Below are 19,613 nucleotides of genomic sequence, written 5' to 3' on the forward strand. Positions count from 1 at the left end.
GAGGGACTCGGGGCTGCACGGGTCCAGCTCCAAGGCTGTGCTCCTTCACCTTGCAGAGGGCAGCCATGCCCCTGCTTCAGGGACCTCTCGGCCCCATCCAGAGCCGGGCCTGGAAACGCACTGGGACCACAGCTGGGGCGCCTCCCTGCTCTGAGGAGGGCCTGGAACCGAGCCCAGCCTCCTTGGTCCAGAGATGCTCCAACTGAGCTCCGCACCTTCCAGAAGGCAGGGATGGCTCCCCCGGTCCCCGCACCTGGCATGAGGCTCAGTGCCCACCGCTCCCCCAGCAGCGGGATCCCAAGTCTGCAGGGAACCGGCCAAGAGAAGCTAGGCGTGCAGCAGACAGCGCCCTGGCCAGTGCCCCCAGGCGACAGAAGGTGGCCCACCAGCCCCTCTGGACACCGGCTCTGTCGGATGGCCCGGCTGACAGGAGGGGCCTGCCTGCTCCCCCCATGGCCCCCGGCCCTCAGCCTTCCACACCCGTGCTCCTTTTGTACTTTATCTGAGTGGCCTGGCGGCCCTCTCTGGAGAAACCCAGCGATTATTTGAAGGGGAGCTGGGGAGAGGCAAGATTTTGTACGTTCCGACAAATTAGAATGTCCTGCACGTTGCAGAGGAAACTGCCTGAACTTTTGGAAAGGGTGAGAGCTGGAAGGCTTCTCAGTACACCTGTCACGTGGGCTGGGAGGCCCGGCACAGACGTGCCAAATGGCGCAGCCATTAGGGCTGTGGGGCTGGAGCCACGTCGCCTGAGCTGAATCGCGCTTTGGCCCTCCTACCCGCTGCGGGGCCTTGGGCACGTTACCTGTCCTCTCCGTGTCATACTTGCAAAAGGAGGATGCTACTTCCTCGGTATCAAGAGGATTAAACAATTAATCTATGCAGAAGGCTTGGAGCGGGGCCTGCTGTATTGTTGGTACTCTGTACACGTTAGGTATTGATATAAGATGCTCCGGTCCCACTTGTATATTGAAACATCCCTCTATAGACCTTTGCAGCGTACGAAGCCCTTTCACGTGTGCCCCAGGTTATTTAGTTTTTCAGCCACGCTGCGAGGTGGGTTATTTCAGCTCCCCGCCAAGAGGAGGCAGTGGAGGGGGCAGTTTGAGCGGCTGGCTGGGTGGGGCTGAAACTGAGGAGTCAGCCTGCACCTCTGGAGGCCGATGCCTGCCCCACCTCCCCGGGGACTGGGCAGTGAGGGCGCGAGGCTGCAGCCCTGAGCAGGTGACCCTGGGCGGGCGGGCTGTCAGCCAGGGCAGGGCCACACTTCTCAGCATTTCCCTGCATTTATCTGACAGTGACTGAGCCGCTCGTCTGTGCTGAAAAGTGCTCAGCTCGGGGGTTAAGGGCCAGCCTGGTGGACCTGCTCCTGCTTTCGTGGAACTTGGCCTCAGTCTGGTGTAAAATAAACGTCACAGAGCAGGGGTGACCCCGGCCGCGATGGCGAAACACACGTGCCCCATCACTGGGCCACCTGGAGCGTTTGGGGGCATCCGGGGGGATGCTTTCTGCAGGAAGTATTGGAGAAGCTGAGATGTGGACGATGATGGCCAAGGGGTCCGTGGGGTTGAGGGTTCGGGCAGTTTCTCCCCAGAACAGCATGTGGCGCTCAGAGGGCCGGGCAGCTGCCCCCGGCTGCGCTGCAGGGGGCAGGGAGGGCGAGCCGCCTGGCATGAGGGCCAGGGCTGGGGCGGAGCTGCCTGACAGCCCAGGCAAGGGTTCTGCACCATATTCTGAGGCTTTGGGGGCCTTTACGGGTTTTAAGTTGGGGGATAAGACAGCAGGTTTCTCTGTTTAGAAGGATCAGGGTCAGGCTGGGAGGAAGCGGGGGGTGCTGGGAGGCTGTTCTGAGGCACAACAGACAAGGCACGAAACGAGGACTGAGTGTCAGGAAAGTCACCGTGGGGAGGGGACAGGTTTGAGAAACACTGGGAGGGGGAGTCCGCAGGGCACAGTGGGGGAAGGCAGGGGTCCAGACAACACTCAGACTCACGGCTTGAGCAGGGAGTAGGGCCCTGAGGTCAGCAGGCTGCGGGGACGGGTGAGGAGGTCGACTCTGGACACGATGTGCCTTTGGCACAGCGGGACATTCGCAGAGCTGACGAGGACGAGTGGCAGGGGACTGGCGTTTAGAAGAGGTGGGCCAGTCACGCGGTGCGGACCGTCAGCGCCGCGTTAGGAGAGCGCTGGGAGCGTCCGGGGGGCTGAGCCAGCGGGAAGCAAGGGTGCAGGACGCAGAACCCCGGGGACGCCCTCCCCGGAGAGGTGGCTGGCCTGGGGACAGGTCACAGGGAGGCTGCAGGAGGGAGCACGGGAGAGGGGAGGTAACTCGGGAGAGCCGAGGCCGCAGGCCTTGCAGGAAGGAGGCAGAGGCGACAGCGCCTCACGCGGGCTAGAAACCAGGTGAGCTGGGACTCCCAGGCTCTCAGAGCAGGGGGCGGGCAGAAGGCAGCCCACCGGGGCACCAGGCGAGCGCGGGGGAGGAGGAGCCGGCCCAGGGGAGAGGCGTGGTCCTCAGGAATGAACTGACTAGGTGACACAGGTGAGAGACAGCAGGTAGACAACAGGTAGCTGGACGGCAGGGGCACGGCCAGGACGGACGTGCAGGTGGAGGAGGGCAGTGAGGAGGGGCGGACGGTGGCGGGGCTGGCCGAGGGTCGGCTGCAGGAGAGCTAGCTCCCGCTGGGTCGGGGGGCCGGGCGGGGAGCGAGGGGCCCAGCGGGCTGTCCATCAGGCTGGTGACAGGAGCTGTGGGAGGCATCTCCTGGTGGCATCTCTGTGCACGAGGGAACAAGGCCTTGCTGAGGGTGGAGTGGGGGCGCGTCCCTGGTGCTGAGGTTTGAGGAGGAGGCGAGTGGAAATGGCTACTCTGACGGGGCCCCCGGGTCTGCAGGGCACCGGGGGGGTCATCCGCCTCTGCCCCGTGCAGCTCCCAGTCTGGGCGGCCGAGGAGCCCGCCCGGGGCTTGCCAGGAGGTGCACGGGAGCCAGTGGGAGAGCTGACGGCGGGGGAGCGTCTGCCCAGGAAGAGGGGAGGGCCCCGGTGGGCCCCCAGTGCTAGCTCTGCCCCTGGCTGGCTGTGTGACACAGGCGCGCGAGCCACCTCTCTGGGCCTCCAATGTGGCATCTTCAACATGGCCTCTCCCGCTGCTTAGGGGGCTGTGGGGAGAACGAGCGGGTACCGTGTGCGACGGTGCTAGGATGTGTGTGCAGCCGGCACGCAGGAGGGAGTGGGGGCCACGGCCCGCGCCTCATCCTGTTACTCCCTGCTCCTCGGCGGGGTGGGGGGTGCGGAGGGTGTAGAAGGGCCCCCAAAGGAGACGAGCAGAGACAGGTGCCCTGTTGCAGGCCTGGAGACTTTAATGTCCTGCTGGCACTGACCAGGCCTCTTTGAATGACCTCAGAAGCTCCATCCCATCACGCCTCTTGCTGGTGAGGAGAAGGGCCCGTCCATCTACCTCCTGACCTCGCGGGTGGTTCCTGTCCGTTTGTCCGTCTAGCTGCTGAGACGGGGGGGCTGCCGTGCTGGGCCAACCCTCCCGCGCCAGCCCCCACCCTCGGCCATGCTGGCTCTAAGCCCAGGCTGACGCCCGTGGCCTTCACAGCCTGCGGGGAATGAGGGTCTCCTGGGAGCCCTGATGCTGGTTGAGGCTTCCCAGGGAGGACCCGAGGCTCCGACACCTCCGGGCACTGGCCACACCCTCCAGGGTCTCTTGTCCCTTCAGAAGCTCGGCGGCTGCCACCTCCACTTCCTGCATTTCCATCTGGCAGGCTTCCGCCAGGGTGTGGCCCGTTGCCATGACGAAGCTAGCATCCGCCGCCAAGGTGTCCAGGCCCCCTCGAACCAGAGCCTGCAGACGGGAGAGGCGGCCGCTGGGTCTTCCCGCGGGCCCTCAGCCCCTCTCCACCCCAGGCCACTGCAGGGCCACCGCGGATGCAGTCCGGTGCCTTCCTGGCCCCCTCACCTCTCGGATCAGCAGGGCCATGGCTGGGGCCGGGCACCCGGGGGTACCGTCCTCGGGGGGCGCTTCCTCGGGCATGGACCCTGGGGTGGGGCTCCTCTCCTCGGGCACCAGAGACTCCGTCCCCACAAGCTGTTCCAGGTGCACAGAAGCAAAGACCCCTCAGGAATGCCGGAGCCCCCGGGGATCAGGAGGCCCCGGCTCTTCAGAGGGAGCCCCGGCCAAGACCCCCAGGAAGGGGGGACCGGGGTCCCGTCCCTTCCGCCGTTGAGTTACCCCTGCAAGCTCCCCGGCCTCTGGCCCATTACCTGGCAGGGGGCGGCAGGTGCCTGAGCTCCGGGTACCGCCCTCCGGGGCAGCTGTCCCTGCAGCCTCTCCCCGTGGGACTTGCCGTGGGGTCCTGCGGGCACACAGTGGGCCGAGGGCCAGAGGGGCTGCTGACTCCTGCTGGGAGCCCTGGGTCCACAGAGCTCCCCTTGGCCCGTCAGCCCCGCCCTGAGACCCTCGGGGTCCTAGAGGGTGACACATGCTGAGGCCCAGCCCAGGCCGGGCAGGACTCCCCACTGCCCGTCCCCCCAACTCTGCGTGCCCTGGTCCCTGTCCCTGTGGGTCTGGGAGGGGATCAGGGCCAGAGCCTGGCCAGCTTAGGCCAAGCTGACCTTGCGTTTGTGCGCGTGTGCCTGTGCATGTGTGCGCGCGTGTGTGTCTGTTGGGGGACCCAACAAGCGCCCTCGTGTCCTGTGAACTCCAGCCCCCTCAGGCCCCTACTGTCGCACACAGTGGCCCAGGACCCACTGAGAGGCTGCCAGGTCGTCTGCTGAAAGGCAGAGCTGAGGTGTCAGTGCGTCCGGGGCTGTCTTCAGCCGGGGTGGAGGGGTCCGAGCTTCCTGGTGTGCCAGGGAGGGCCCTTTCACAGTGCACCACCCACCCCCGGCTCCCTCAGTCCCCTGGGTGGCCCCCTCCCTCTGCCTGGGTGAGGAGCTGCTTCCCGTCGCCACAGGCCCCCAGCCCTCCCGGCCACAGGCTCCCCAACTGGACGGAAGAGCGGCTCCCCAGGCCTTCCCGGGAGCACAGGAGAGACTGACCCAGGGTCCCCCGGGGCCGGCCGGAGGCTCCTCCTCTGGTGGCAGGCGCCTCTGTCTCCCCTGGGAGCTCCCCTGCAGAGTGGATGCTGAAATGGAAGCACGGCTGATGGGGCTCCGGGCTCCCCCGTCCCTGCCCTCTGTGGTCCCCACACCTTTTCCCTCAGGGTCTAGGCCCATCGCTGTGGAGTGGCCAGCCTCCTCTCCTCCGATCCGCACCCCTTTGCTCTCCGGCCCCTCCCACACCTGCCCGGCTCGGGCCTCACACCCCTGAGGACACTGCGTCTCAACCTCGGTTGCACATGGATCACCCGGGAGCCCTCACATGTGGTTGCGGGGTGTCCTGCCCACAGCCCACAGTTCTGGAAGCTTCCTCCGTGTCCCTAACCACTTAGGTCCTGGGCCCTCTGCCTGCTCAGGACCTACTCTTTGACATCATTTGGTCATAGTCGGATCACACAGCACGTTCTGGCGACAAGACTGCGACCCTCTGGGGGCTGGGCCGGGTCTGCACGTCCACGGCACCCAGCACCGCGGTGACCCCACGTGCAGGCGCCCTCCAAGACTTGTGGGCTGAATTTGGGGGGTCTCAGGCCAGAAGGGGGTGCAGGCAGCCCCAGCCTGGGAAGTAGTGGTTCCCCTGGCCTCTGCTCTGTCCCGCCCATTCCTGAGGCGGGGGAGCCCAGCCTCTCTGGGCCAAGGAGACGCCCAGTCCCCGGGCCCTCTGTCTAGAACAGAAGCTCTGCTTAGAGCCCAGCCCACGGGCCTCGATGGCCGAGACCCTCTCTGCTCATCCTGCTGTTTTTCCTGACACTCATGTAATCACAGATTATACTCAGCCCTGGGTTGGCGACATGGGAACCACCTGGAACCCAACTCCAAGGGTTGAATCTTAATTCTTCAGGTTTCGTAGGATGCGCCCTCTCCTTCTAACCCAACGTGTGCCTTTCCGGGACCCGCCAGGACCACGGAAGAAAAGCACCGCTGGGCACTGACCGACACCGACCCGAGGCTGCCCCCTGCTGGCTACACACGTCTCTGCCGTCCAGGCCGGCCTCCCGCGCAGCAAGGCGTGGGCCGGACCCCAAAGGGCGCGAGGCAGGCCAAGCACACCCTCCACGTTTCGGGGTGCCCCCAAAGGCCCGGAGCCCACTAACCATGTCTGCCCAGGCTCACCCCAGCCCCTACATGCCAGGCTGACGGTTGCCGCCACTACCTGGAAAATGCCGGGCTGTTGCCATGGTTGCTGTTGCCACCGGCAACGTTGGCGTTGGCATTGTTGGTGTTGGCACGTGCAAGAGGGTTGGTGCTTGGATGCTGAGGGAAGTCCTCCAAGAAGACGGGCGACTCCAGCTCCTCCATCTCTATTTCAGTAAACTGGAGGGGCCTCTGGTTGGCCATGTGTGGAGGCAGGGAGTTGGTCCTTTCCAGGAAGTTGTCCACCTGGCCAAACAGGCCTCCGGTCCTCTGGGGGCGAGGAGGATAGGGCAGGGACTGAGAGCAGGGACCAGGGGTGGGTGTGCGGGGGCTGCCACCCTGGACCACACACGGCGCCGGGAACGAGGCCCGAGGAGACCAGACCGGCTGTGAGGCCGGAGAAGGGACCATCGCCCTCAGGGCTTTCTCGGTTTGATGGGGTACACGGGACACCCCTAAGAACTGTACGGGGACCAGACACCGGGACGGGAAATGCAGGGTGTCGGGGAGCCCGGAACCAGGCAGTCTGGAGGACGGGCTCTAGTCCCACCTCCGAAAGTAACTTGCTGAGCGGTACTGGACTCAGACGGTCTCTCTGGGCCACCATTTCCTCACGAATAACCCAGAAGGTTCGGCTGGGTGGTCGTGAGGGACCCTCCGGCTCTAGCAGGGAGGACAGTGGGACAGGAAGCAGCTGGGGCATCTGATAAGGGGGGCTTCTGAGGGATGGACGTTGCCTCAGGCTTGTGGGGAGGGGAGGCCGGGGAGGCTGGGCATAGGAAGGTGGGAAGGACGTGACACCTCAAGTAGGTGGGTCATTGGTTCAGAGTCCTGGGAGGTGTGGGCGGCGGGTATCCTCAGCCCCCCGTTCTGTGCGGCGGGGCTCCTGGCCTCCTTTCCGCTCCCTGGCCCGGAACGCGCACGCACTGGCGTGGCCAGGGCCTCGCTCACCCGGAATATCCCTTCCTCCATCGCGGCCTCCACCATGGCTCTCTCCAGCTCCTCCTCGGCCGTCAGGTCTCCCGAGATGGTGCGGCGGATCTCAGGGGCTGCCTCTTCCTCGAGGGTCCGCAGTCCGGCCTGGGGACGGAGAGGGACTCGGTGGCCCCTCCAGGCCAGGAGGGGAGGACGAACTGCTTCTCACGGCCTCCCCCGTTTCTAGTCCCGGCAACCAGGGCTTCCCTGAAGGCCCAGCTCCGCCCCACCCCCTCCTGCTCATTCGATCCCCCTGGGCTCCTGCTCTGGCCGCTGGGATAGTCCAAGCCCTGATGGCTCCCAAGGCATCTTCTCTAGGCCTCCCAGGGCGTTTCATCCCCCGCCCAGGCCTCCAGGCTGGGAAATCCTCTCATCAGTACAGTCTTTTAGACAAATGATCTCTTCCGATTGCACGTGCCATTTATACCATTTTTTGAGCTGATCCAAGTTCGTATCACCAGCAACGGGACAAAGCAAGACTGGTGTCACCTGATAGTTTGCAATGACAGCGCAGCATCACTCCTGGGACATTCCTGTCCAAGATGCAAGCCCTCAATCTGTCACGAGGCAACACTGCACAAACCCAGACCGAGGGAGGCGCTGGCTGGGAATCTTCCAAGTGTCAAGGTCATTTCAAGGAAAGACTGAGGGACTACAGACTACAGAGATATGACAACTGAACGCACTGTGTGATCCTGGATCCGATCCTTTTGCCATAAGAGACATTATCGGGACCACTGGCGCAACTTGCGCGGGGCCGGAGGATTCCATGGGACTAATTCATCAGTTTCCTGAGTGTGGTGGCTGCATCATGGTTATGTAGGAGGGTTAAGGAGGAGGATGCCCTTGTTGGCAGGAAATACACACTGACCTGTCCTGGGTTGATGGGAAAGACGCTCAAACGGTTCAGAAAGAAAATTTTTTTTTGTATCATACATGCAACTTTTAAAATTGTGAGATTGTTTCAAAGTAAAAATTGAGATACATTTTTCAAATACGGGAATATTCTTTGAATGTATCCTTTATGTGTGTTATACTTAACATAAAAAATTGAAATTAAAAACAAGCAAGATGAGCCAAAGTTCTACATTTCTTTGCGTTCCCAATGGGCCATTTCAAGCACTTCCCCTCCCCCGGGGAACCTGTCCTCTTTGGAGACCACTGCTCTCATCTAACCCAAATCTCCCCCTTGGGTTCAGGGGACAGGACCATGGTTTGGGGTCGTATCATCCCGGGCTGGAAGGGCTCCTGGTTCTTCCCTTGAGGCCGAAGCAGCCTCCATCCAGAGCTGTCACCTCTCCCCCTACTCATCCTGCCTCCACCAGGACACAGAGCGGGAGCTGGAGCCACGAGACCGTCTCAGCAGTGGCGCCCTGGTGCTCGGCACGGGCTTACCTGGATCTGCGCGGTGTCCTTCTTGGGCCGGTACCCATAATACTCCTCCTGGCGCCTCATGAACTTCCGGAAGTGCTCCTGGATGAGAAACGTGGCGTAGAACTTCCCCACCGTCACCTCGTCATCTGCAGGGGGGCCAAAGGGGGCCGGTGGGCGTCTGAGGCTGGGGTCAGCGTGCGGGCCAAACGTAGCCGGGTCCAGGTGGCCCTCGCACCCCCCTCCTCTGCTTGCCGATGGGACCCCGACGGCTGCCGGGGGGTCCGCCCAAGGCATTCGTGGAGGGCCAGGCTGCTCTCAGCCTCCCATGGGGCTCCCTGGAAGCGACCTTTTCCCGTCCTCGGCCGCCTCTGGCCTCTGGTCTCCCACAGCGGCACGCACCTCCTATAGGAGGGATGACCTGGTCCAGGAGCTTCATGCTGGTCCTTTTCCAGATCTTCTTGATGATGGCCCGCAGCTCCTCATTGGCCTGTTCGAAGTTACCTGCGGGCAAGGGACAGGCCAAGCCAACCGCCCTTGACAAAGCCGCCTAGGGCGCCCCGAAGCTCTCACTCAGCAAACGCTGGCTGGGTTTTCCCTTGTGGCGGCTGCGCTGTGGGGAGGGCATCGCTGTTCCCCTGGGGCAGCCCGACCCTCGGGTCACACACGCCCCCGCCCCACAGGCCTCAGCTTCCAGCACCTGGAGTGGCTGATTGGAGGGGTGTCGCCTCCCATCCTCCCCTCCGCCCCCCAGCAGCCTTCCGTCCCCCACTCCCCGTGGTCTGTCCCGCCTCCTCCAGGCAGCCGTCCGGCTCCTCTGCTTCACGCCCGCGATGGTCCTGCTCACCTGGCCGGGAGCTCTGATGCCGCTGGGTCCCTGCGTGAGGGACACCCCCACCTCCCCCCCCCGCCGCATCCCGTCTGTCCTCCCGGCAGGGGGGCTGCAGGTTCAGTGGGGCCCCGTGCGAACCCAGCAGCGTCCAGCAGATCCCGGGGGGTCCCACCGCCGAGCTCACCCCGCCACTCCCCGGCCCACCCGCATCAGACCCGGCTGTGTGGAAACAGAGCCGTGGTGACCCTGGCCCTGCCCGATCCTGGGGCTCCCGCGTGCCCTGAGGGGCATGAGAACGCTGCGCCCAGGGCCTGGGTCCTCCCTCTCTGCCTCTCCCGTGGCTCGAGTCCGACCTTTAGCTCAGATTCTGGTCGAATCCGCTAGAAAACTCAGCCCCTGAGAGGAGGGGACCGCCCGCACCTTCCGTCTTGATCTTGAGCGCTGTGCGGACCAGGGCGAAGAGGGTGGCGTTGAAGGTGACCGTGCCGTCGCTGTTCAGGGGCATGTTCATGCCCACCAGCCGCTGTGCAGAGAGGGGGCTCACTGCCGGGCCGGGACCACCGCGCCGGGGGGTCACCCTCACCCGGTCCGGGGGCCGGCAGGGAGGGGACCGGGCGCTGGGGATGTGCAGGGCGCCCTCCGTGAGGGAGGGGAGGATGAAGTGGAGACACTGCTGAGAATTTAGGTCCCGGGGATGTGGGGACCCAGGAGATGACTGCTCTGAAATGCCCCACCCAGTCGGGCCCTCGCCAGTGTCCCGGCCCCAGGGCCCCTGTGCCTCTTCCTCCCGGGGGTGCGGGCCGGGGAGGGGGGCACCCCTCGCCGGCAGCTCCGGTTACCTTACACGCTACCCGGTGCGGGCAGAACTTCCCAAAGCCCAGAGGGGGCTGGATCCTTCTCAGCAGGGTCACCACATCCAGGTGTTTGATTCTGCCCCTGCAGGAGGACACCACACCTGTGTACCTGGCGGCCTCGCCCAGACCTCCCTTCCTGCTCAGAGAAGGGCCGAGGGCAGGGGAGCCAGGAGACGGGGGACGCTTCCTGATTTCCAACCACGTTTGGGGAGTGCAAGCTGAGTTTCCATTTTAAAGAAGAAACGATGTTTGAATTCACCGTTGCCCACCACCAGGAATGGGCTCTCTTTTTTGGGGGGAGGTAAGAGGCCAGAACCCCCTCAGATGTGGGATCTCCGGGCTGGGATCCGGACCTCATTTCTCCCGTGGTGGAGCCTTCGCTGGGTTTTAGTCAAGCTGCCTGGGGCTCTTGGGATGTATTAACAGAAGTAGAGGGCGTGGCTCAAGGGAGGTGGAAGCTCGCTTCCAGGGACTGGTAGGGAGCTGGGGACCGTGTCATAGGCTGGGAGATTAAGTGAGATAATGTATGTCCTGGTTGGCACAGCACCTGACACCTGGGAAACGGTCATCAAATGTGAGCTTATTACCTTCTGAGTAAGAAGATAAGGCAGCTGTGCTTCCCAGCGTTAAAGTGCACCCGAATGCCCCGAGGGCCAGGTTAACGGCGCGGATTCTGATCCCGTCATTCTGGGGTGAGGCCGGGGAGGTGGTGGGGGGGCGGGGCTCTGCATCTTTATAGAGCTCAGCTTCTTGGTCAGTGGACCACACTCTGAGTAGCCGGGGCCTAAACTGCCTGGGGAGGTAGTGAGTTCCCTGCTCCCAGAAGCATCCAAGGGAAGCTGGATGACCATCTCCCAATAAAGACAAGGGGGCTTCTGCCCTGGGAGGCCGTAGGATCCCTCCCAACCCCGAGGACCTCCAAGTCTCTGAGCCGGGCCCTCGGATGATAAAGGGAGGGGCAGCCCTCTCCCTCTCGTGAGACTGGAGAGCGACTCGCTGTCGGACTCCAGGCCGGGGCCTAGACCAGAGGGGTGGAAGGCTGAGGGAGGGCCCAGCACAGAGGCTGCGGGAGGGACTCACTTAGCCTCCGGGTCGTACTCTGCCCAGATGGCCTTGAACTCGTCCAGGTGATGAGGGCCCAGGATGGACCAGTCCCGTGTGAGGTAGTCGAAGTTGTCCATGATGACGGCCACAAAGAGGTTGATGATCTGCGGGAGAGCCGCGGGCCCCCTGCTCAGAAAGGCAGGCGGCACGGGGGCGGGGGCGGGCGGAACGGCGGCGCCCACGGGGTCTGGGCTCCGGAGCTTCTCCCTGCCTGGGCCCCGCCTCCGAGCCCCTCCGGCGCCTACATCCTGCCCACGGGCAGCCTGTGTCACTGTGTTCCGGCCCACGCGGCGTCCTCTGCCGGGGCTCCTGGGGCTCATCCTCCCAAATCCCAAACTCAGCCTCTCGTCTGGCCCCCCGAGGGACGCCGGTCTGCCCCGCCCCCACCCCCCGCCAAGCGCGCCCCAGTGCTGCTCCTGCCTGTTCTGTATTGTTGGGTGCCCGTTGGAAATGCAAGGTGGCGCTCAGTGAGCGCCTTCAGGGCTAGGGCCGTGCCCCGTTCACCTTTCTGTCCCCTGCCCTGAGCCCAGGGAACGTGAGACGCTCAGCAAGCGTCTTCGTGAACACAGAAGAGAGAAAGAGTGACGAGCGAGGGCCTGGGGCTGGGGGGCTCTTTGCCTCCCACGAGTGCAGACAGCAGCCCTGGAGCCCCAAAGCCACCTGCGCTCTGGTTCCGAGCCCACTGCTGCCTCCCTCGGGACCTCGTTTCCGGAGTCTCAGTCTCCTCGGTGAGGGGCAACCGCCTCTTCCAGGGAAGAGAGAGGGGCGAAGGGCCTGACCGGAACTTACTGGCTCTACTGGAATAGACTTGACTCTGTTTCAGGGAAGAAGCTCACTCAATCCTTCTGATTACTATCTCTAACAACAGCAAAACAGGGCCAAGCTTCCAGCAACTCCTCTGGAGCACGCGAGCGCACTCAGAAGACGAAGCCACACCCAGGATGACCAGAACCGGGGCCCCCTAGCCAGAGTCCCGTCTCCTGAGTCCCTGAGCTACGTCCCTGGAGAGACAGAGGCGACGGGAGGCGGGGGGGGGGGGGGGGGGCGGCGGGGGGGGGGGGGGGGGGGGGGGCGTCACCCCGCCTCAGCGCCCCTCCCCGCAGCCCGGCCGCCGCGCCCTCGGGCCTCACCAGGAAGGCACAGAGCATGTAGAAGCTGATGAAGTAGTAGTAGGCGAAGTCGGTGCCGCAGGTGCGCTCCTCCCCCGGGCCGTAGTCCGACTCGGGGTCGCACAGCTGGCCGTAGCTGCAGGCCAGCAGGATCTCCTGCCACGCCTCCCCCGTGGCACACCTGGAAGGCAGGGCGCCGCGGGCCTCTCACTCTGGGCAGCGGCGGAGAGCAGGGTGTCGGGGGAGCAGGCCGGGCGCCCCTGAGGACCCCGGGTTCACGTGCTGCCCGGTGTAAGCCAGGCCCCGCCGCCCCCCTGTGCCGCGTGCGGTCCCCCCCAGCTCTCCCCCTCGTGGGGCACCACAGGCAGCAACTGAACAAAGAAAGGGGGCTCCTTGGACAGAGGGGCAAGATCAGTCCGGGGCTCAAGTCACCGCTGGCGCAGCAGAGAGCTGACCCGGGGTCGGCGAGGCCTCACCCTCCCTCCAAGGGACGTTCGAGCTCCGTCTCCCGCCTCAGTGCGGTGAGGGTGGGGCGAGCTGCAGGACCCCACTCAGGACGGGCCGCCTCCTTTTCGACCCCCAGGGCACAGCGCAGACGAGGGCCACGCCACGCGGCAAAAACGACTTAGACAGCGGCCCTGGCCGTACGCGGGTGAGCGTCCGAAAAGGACAGCAGAGCCTTGTGCTTCGCGCGCCGGGCCCACACGCGTGAAGCCAGCCGGCCCGCGGACTGGGGGGTGGGTGGGGGGCGGGACCGCAGGGCCTCTTGCCTGAAGAGCAGCAACACGGCCTGGGGGAAGGTCTGGAAGTTGTTGTTCCGGTTGATCTGGGTCCCGTCCACCAGGGCAATCTTCCCGAGCATCTGCAGATCAGGAAGCACGCGACCGTGGCGCCCGCAGAGGTCTCCCCCAGCCCGGCTCTCACTGCCCCTACTTCCTCCAAATCCCCTCCACTTCAGGCCCCGTCAGACCTGAAGCCGGACGCACTGGGCTGCAGTTGGCCCTCGAGCATCGCAGGGGTATAACTTTACAGTCAGCCCTGGGCCCTCCGTACCCGGGGCTCCGCACCCACGGATTCAAACAACCGCAGGTCGTGTGGTACCCTAGTACGTATTTACCACGTGCACACGCGCAGTTGAAACCTGTGTTGTTCAAGGGTCACCTGTATTATCAAGGTTGGGTGAAGCGCTTCCCCTCAAGCCAAAGAAATCTGGGGGGGTGGGCCAGTCTTCCGAACCCAAAGCTAGTCGGGGACTCCATGTAGGGAGCAGGGTGCTCCAGGAGAACGCAGGCCGAGACCGCCCGAACCTCTGACGGGGCCTTGGAGACCACCTCCTTCTCCGGTCCTGCCCCTGGGCCCAGCGCTGCCGGGAGGCAGGACGCGGGGAGGGCCCAGCCCGCACGCCTCCGGAGGCGCTCCTCCCGCCCCTCACCTGCATGCCGATGACGGCGTAGATAAAGAAGAGCATGACGATGAGCAGAGCCACGTAGGGCAGGGCCTGAGGGCGGGGACCGAGGCTCAGGGCGCAGGGCTCCGCCGCCTGCCCCGCAGCCCTGCCCTCCCTTGGTCCACGTTCACCGGGACCCCGCGGCCCCGCAGGGCAAACCCCGCGGCTGGGCGGGGCCGCACACCTGGAAGGACTTGATGAAGGTCCAGAGCAGCGTGCGCACGCCCTCGGCGCGGCTCAGCAGCTTGATCAGCCTCAGGACGCGGAACAGGCGGAAGAAGGCGCTGGAGATGCGCGCGCTCTCGTCGGGGTCCTGCGGGGCGCAGCCCCGGGATCAGTCTGGGGCCGGGGCAGGGGGTGCGGGCGGGCAGGCGGGGCGGGGCAGAGTGTGCGGTGCGAGTCGCGGTGGGGGGGACGCCCAGCCCGCCCCGCGGCCCCTGCTGAGCACTCGAGCTGGCCCTCGCGGGGCTCAGGGCCCCGGGCCTGCTCCGCCGGCGGTGACGCGGGCCGGGCGCCAAGCGGTGCGCTGAGCGGACAGCGATTCTGCCCCCGGGGGAGCGGGGGAGGCGCTGGCTCTTCTGGGGCTCCTGCCTCATCCCACCTCCTCCCCGAGAGCCGCCACTCAGCCGAGGGCCCCGGCAGCTCTCCCGCCCCTCCCCTAGCGTCCACCCAGTACCAAGTCTCCCAGAAGCTCAGCTGCTCTGCGGCCATCAGTTCAGTGGCCACAGCCTGCCCCGCACAGGGCTGTCCCAAGCCGGGAGGCCTCTGCCCACGTGCCAGCCTTAGACCCTGGATGACTCCGGCCGGGGAGAGCCCCCTGCCCGGCGTCCCGTGTCCCCACAGGCTTGGTGCTGGTGACCTGTCACTAAGGTTCTGTATCATCCAGTTCTCTCTGGATGTTCCCGTCAGCACAGAGGCCCTGTTTCCCAGGGCTCCGAGAAAGCCACCGCATCCATGCACATTCTAGTAGCACAGAGCTCCCACCCGTCCCCACCCGGACCCTCTGGGGCCTGCTTGGGGCAGGGGGCCCTGAGCGCGTCTGCCCCATGCAGTCCAGCGGCCAGGCCCCAGCATGCACGCTGCAGGGCAGAGCTGGCGGGCGAGCCCTGCAGGCTCATGCAGCCCGGAATTACAACGTTCCCGCAGCTGCCACCCAGGCAATACAGTCCCCCGCTGGAGGCCAGGAAAGTCTGTGGAGAGAGAGAGAGGAGGGGGTGGGGGGAGGAGAGAGAGGGGGGACACGGTGGGAGGGAGGTGAGCAGAGGCGTCAGAGAGGACAGACCACACGAGTTAGAGAGAGAACAAGGCAGAGAGGCAGGGGCTGAGAGACCCCTAGTGGCTGCCGGTCAGGGTCGGGCGGGTGGGTGTTGAGGACGAAGCCGTGGGGACAGTGAGGCCACAGGCTGGGGGCAAGGGAGCAAAAAGGAGAGGAGGGAAGGCCAAAGACGGGTGGGTCCCTTCTCGCCTCCAAGATGCAACCTGAGTGTCTGGGGTCTGTGATGCTGGGGCCGTCTCGGGGGGCGGCACGTGGGAAAGTACCTGCTCATGGCCACAAGGGGAGTCACACCCCGGTCTCCTGAGTCCAGGGGTGCTGGCCAGCTCCCTTGCGCTGCTGAGGCCCTTACCGGGGTCCCATCCTCTGTGGCAAAGGCCCTCTGGGGGAGTCTGAGACCCCCCAGCAGAGGCATCTCTGCCCACACCCCCCCAGCCCCCCTGCCTGGGAGCAGGACCTAGGCTTCCATCTCAGGACCAGGCTCTTAAAGGGTGGGCACGGGGTGCGGGGAGCAGCCTTTATTCCTGTTTACTCTGAGCTCCTCCCTTGGGCCACATTTCAGGAGAGGCCCTGTTTCTGCAGTCCTGGGATGGGGAATCATTGCTTTCTCTCCTAATTACTTGTGGGGGGACTGGTTCCCAGTATGCTATTTCCCCACCAAGCAGCATTCTCCAGGGCAGCTTTCACCTGGAACACTGGTTCTCAGCCCAGGCTGGGCATCAGAATGCTGGGTCCCCACCCTGGCCGACTAAGTCAGCTCCTGGGGCCTGGGCCTGGCTTCCGGTTCACATGCAGCCAGGGGCGACGAGCCACGTTCCAGGCGGGTGCGGCCAGCATGGTACCACCAGCCACACGCGGCTCTTTGGGTTACAGTGAAAATTACATAGACTTAGAAATTCATCTCCTCAGGGTTGCACTGGCCACATTTCAAGCGACCAGTAGACACTTGCGGCTCGTGGCTACTGCACTGGACAGAGCGGAACCAGATTGCAGAGAGTGCGAACGGATGGCGCCGCCCTAGTCGGCTCCCTGGTTTATACGACAGGAATATCATCAGTATTTTAATTCAAAGTCTTAACATGACTTCAACCAAACAGTCCTGGTCAGGGGCATCTGCTGTCCCTAAACACCAAAAGGTGACCAACGACGCCCTCGGCCCCCCTGCACCAAAGAAACTGCTCTGATTTACCCCAGACTCCCCGGCACAGACCTCAAAAATTACTGCAAGAAGTAATTTGTAAGCTGAGCTGAGACTGTGCTGGTGAGAAGTGCTGCTCTCAGACCCTGGGGCCCTTGGGGGGGCTATTTCCCAGCAGGTGCCCTGGTTTGCCCGGAACGCAGCCCGCCCCCTCGGCCCCGCCCCCTCGGGCCTGCTTGGAGACAGGATGCTCTTCCCCATGCCCCTCCCCCCGCTGCCCCCTGGCAGGCACTCGTGGGGGGGGGAGGGGCATGCCTTGTGACTTCGACCTCTGGCTCCGGGCTCTGCCCCTCCCTGTCCCCTGCTCCCCTCCTTCACCCGGCAGCCACCTCAGCTTCAGCTCCTCAGCGAGGCCACCCTGGAGGGCTCCACCTCTGGGATCCTGCCCTCTGGCAGAACCGCCCCCCCGCCCACGCCCCGCTGCTTTTCACCCCACCCCCCGGCCTCGTCCCCTCCGTCTCTCCTGGGCCAGCTCCTGGGCTCACATACTGGCTACTTGTACTGAGACCCAACGAGCCGGCCCTCAAGACCACAACGATCCTGGTGTCTGACCCCTTGTGTCAGGCCTCAGTGCTGCCAAGTGCCACCGCCCCCATCCCCCCGCCCAGGCTCAGACCCCTGCCTCCTGGCAGTGTGGCAGCCCCACCAGCTTCCTGCGGTGGGTTCCTGACAGCGGCTGTCCCTCAGAGGCAAGTCACACTGTCACACCCGCCGCCCTCTCTCCCCGAGGACTCTGCCTGCTCCTCAGATGCCCTCGGCACCCAGCAAGGACGCCGCCTGCCCTTCCCCCCCACACCCTGCCCCCTTTCACACTTTGCATTCCTCACGGCTTCTGTCTTACACTCAGCTTTTCCCAGGGCTCTGAATCGCATCCTTTTCTACCTCCTGTGAGACCCTAACAGTTTCCTCAGCGGTCTCGTCCCTCCTCCATGCTGGCTCCACCCACAGCCTCCGTTTCCTCAAAATGAATGGGAGAAAATATTTGCAAACGAAGCAACTGACAAAGGATTCATCTCCAAAATATACAGGCAGCTCATGCAGCCTGTCCCCTGCTCCCCTCCTTCACCCGGCAGCCACCTCAGCTTCAGCTCCTCAGCGAGGCCACCCTGGAGGGCTCCACCTCTGGGATCCTGCCCTCTGGCAGAACCCAGGAGACCTAAATCGATATTTCTCCAAAGAAGACACACAGATGGCCAACAAACACGTGAAAGGATGCTCTACATCACTAATCATTAGAGAAACGCAGATCAAAGCTACAATGAGGTGTCACCTGACAGCGGTCAGAATGGCCATCGTCAAAAAATCTACAAACAGTAAATGCTGGAGAGGGTGTGGAGAAAAGGGAACCCTCTTGCACTGCTGGTGGGAATGTAAACTGATACAGCCACTGTGGAGAATAGTACGGAGGTTCCTTAAAAACTAAACATAGAACTACCATATGACCCAGCGATCCCACTACTGGGCATATACCCTGAGAAAACCATAATTCAAAAAGAGTCAAGTACCACAGTGTTCACTGCAGCTCTATTTACAATAGCCAGGACATGGAAGCAGCCTAAGTGTCCAGAATAAAGCCGCAGACCTACTAGAGCATGGACTTGAGGACACGGGGAGGGCGAAGGGTAAGCTGGGACAACGTGAGAGAGTGGCATGGACATATACACACTACCAAACGTAGGGTGGATAGCTAGTGGGAAGCAGCCGCATGGCACAGGGAGATCAGCTCGGTGCTTTGTGACCACCTAGAGGGGTGGGATAGGGAGGGAGGGAGACGCAAGAGGGAGGAGATATGGGGATGTATGTATATGTATAGCTGATTCACTTTGTTATACAGCAGAAACTAACACACCATTGTAAAGCACTTATACGCCAATAAAGATGTGAGAAAAGAAAAACAATGAAGGGGGTCTGCTGCCCTCTAGAAACCGCCTCCCCCGAGACTCCGGTGAAGCTGTTTCCTGAACTGGCCGCCTTGATTTCCTGGCCCTGCAGCCCCTGCTCCGTCCTTGTAACTGGTTCCAGTCCCCTCGTCTGCTGTCTGTCACCCCGCAGCTCACGAAGGCTCTCTGGTCCCAAGCCCCGTGGCCTGGCCAGCTGGAATTCTGCGGAACCTCAACCCCCCAGGCTTCGGCCACCCCCTCCCTTCCTTGATGGGGCGGCTGCCACATTCTGGAGTCAGTGACCCCCGGTTCCTGGCCTGCGTTTCCAATGACGCGCGGCTCATCCGCACGCGCACACCGGCACCCAAACCCCGGCACCAGAGCAGAATCGTGGAGGTGGCCCCCCATCCTCCTCCTCCTCGAGATACTGAGTCTCCACGATGCCCTCCTTCCCGGGGCCCTGGGCGGCACCCAGCTCGGCCCGCTGCACCTCCCCGAGCCGTGAGCTCTCCTGTTCGTCCTCACGTCCACCCCGACTCTCACGGAGCCCCTCCTGCTCCGGGGGTGAACTGCCGTTCCCAGAGCCAGCCCTCCCCGGGACGCAGGGTCTCCTGCCCTCTCACCCAAGGGCTTAGCTCCTGCAGTAGCCCCTGTACCGCCTGATTCTCCCGTGAGCCCAGGATGTGCTCTAATTTCTCCCATTTTCAAGAAAACTCTCCTAGGCTCCACGCTCTCCTCCACCTTCTAAGCCATTTCTCTTTGTAGCAAAAAGAGAGAACTGTCCAGGCTCACAGGCTGCCCTGCCTCTCCTCAGCCCACTCCAGCCGGGCATTCTTCCCCGAGAGTCCCATGAGCCTGTCGGGCCGGGCTCCCGGGAGGGGCACCACCAGGCGCAGCCTCCGGACCCTCGCTCTCGAAATACCCTCTTCTCTCCGTGGCTGGTCTCACCCCCTCCCACGCCTCTGAATGCCAGTTCCTCCAGTAGCCTCCGACTGAGATCTCCAGCCTGAGCGGCCTCTGCGCGCCAGGCTGGTAAAGCCAAGCCTGCTGCAGCGTCTCCATCCGGATGCCCTGCAGCCGTCCTGAGTTGTCACGCCCCAAGCGGGACTCCTGGTTTCCGCCCACACCCGCTCCTCTGGGAGTTGGCACATCACAGCACATGGAAGCTCAGTTTCTTGGGCAAAATCCTTGTACTTGCCGTTGATTCGTTTTCCTCTCACCCTGAATCAAGTTCATCAGCAAATACGATCAGCTCAATGCTCCGAGGAGATCCAGTTGCTGGCTACTTCTCTCCTGACCGCCCCCTGGGCGGCTCTCAGTGTCCCCTACA

The 19,613-nt window shown here is 63.7% G+C and overlaps 1 protein-coding gene across 10 annotated transcripts in view; it reads right to left on the bottom strand.

The window, feature by feature from the left end:
* Window positions 1–359: 359 nt before the first annotated feature.
* Window positions 360–19,613, bottom strand: part of CACNA1S (calcium voltage-gated channel subunit alpha1 S) — a 67,538-nt gene continuing 48,284 nt past the window's right edge. For 4 of the 10 annotated variants that reach the window (XM_024130616.3, XM_055082323.1, XM_028483849.2 and 1 more), the window contains 16 exons: window positions 15,066–15,122; window positions 14,117–14,245; window positions 13,918–13,983; window positions 13,256–13,347; window positions 12,507–12,666; window positions 11,353–11,480; window positions 10,258–10,354; window positions 9,839–9,941; window positions 8,989–9,090; window positions 8,611–8,735; window positions 7,192–7,320; window positions 6,260–6,510; window positions 5,047–5,132; window positions 4,270–4,361; window positions 3,965–4,093; window positions 3,337–3,850 (listed from right to left, as the gene is read on the bottom strand). In XM_024130616.3, the coding sequence (XP_023986384.1) occupies window positions 3,599–3,850; window positions 3,965–4,093; window positions 4,270–4,361; window positions 5,047–5,132; window positions 6,260–6,510; window positions 7,192–7,320; window positions 8,611–8,735; window positions 8,989–9,090; window positions 9,839–9,941; window positions 10,258–10,354; window positions 11,353–11,480; window positions 12,507–12,666; window positions 13,256–13,347; window positions 13,918–13,983; window positions 14,117–14,245; window positions 15,066–15,122 (1,998 nt within the window). In that variant the 3' untranslated portion in view covers window positions 3,337–3,598. The other 6 variants (XM_028483851.2, XM_028483848.2, XM_028483853.2 and 3 more) reach the window with 5 other exon arrangements.

The sequence above is a fragment of the Physeter macrocephalus genome, unplaced genomic scaffold (genome assembly GCF_002837175.3).
Source record: "Physeter macrocephalus isolate SW-GA unplaced genomic scaffold, ASM283717v5 random_81, whole genome shotgun sequence".
Classification (NCBI taxonomy): domain Eukaryota; kingdom Metazoa; phylum Chordata; class Mammalia; order Artiodactyla; family Physeteridae; genus Physeter; species Physeter macrocephalus.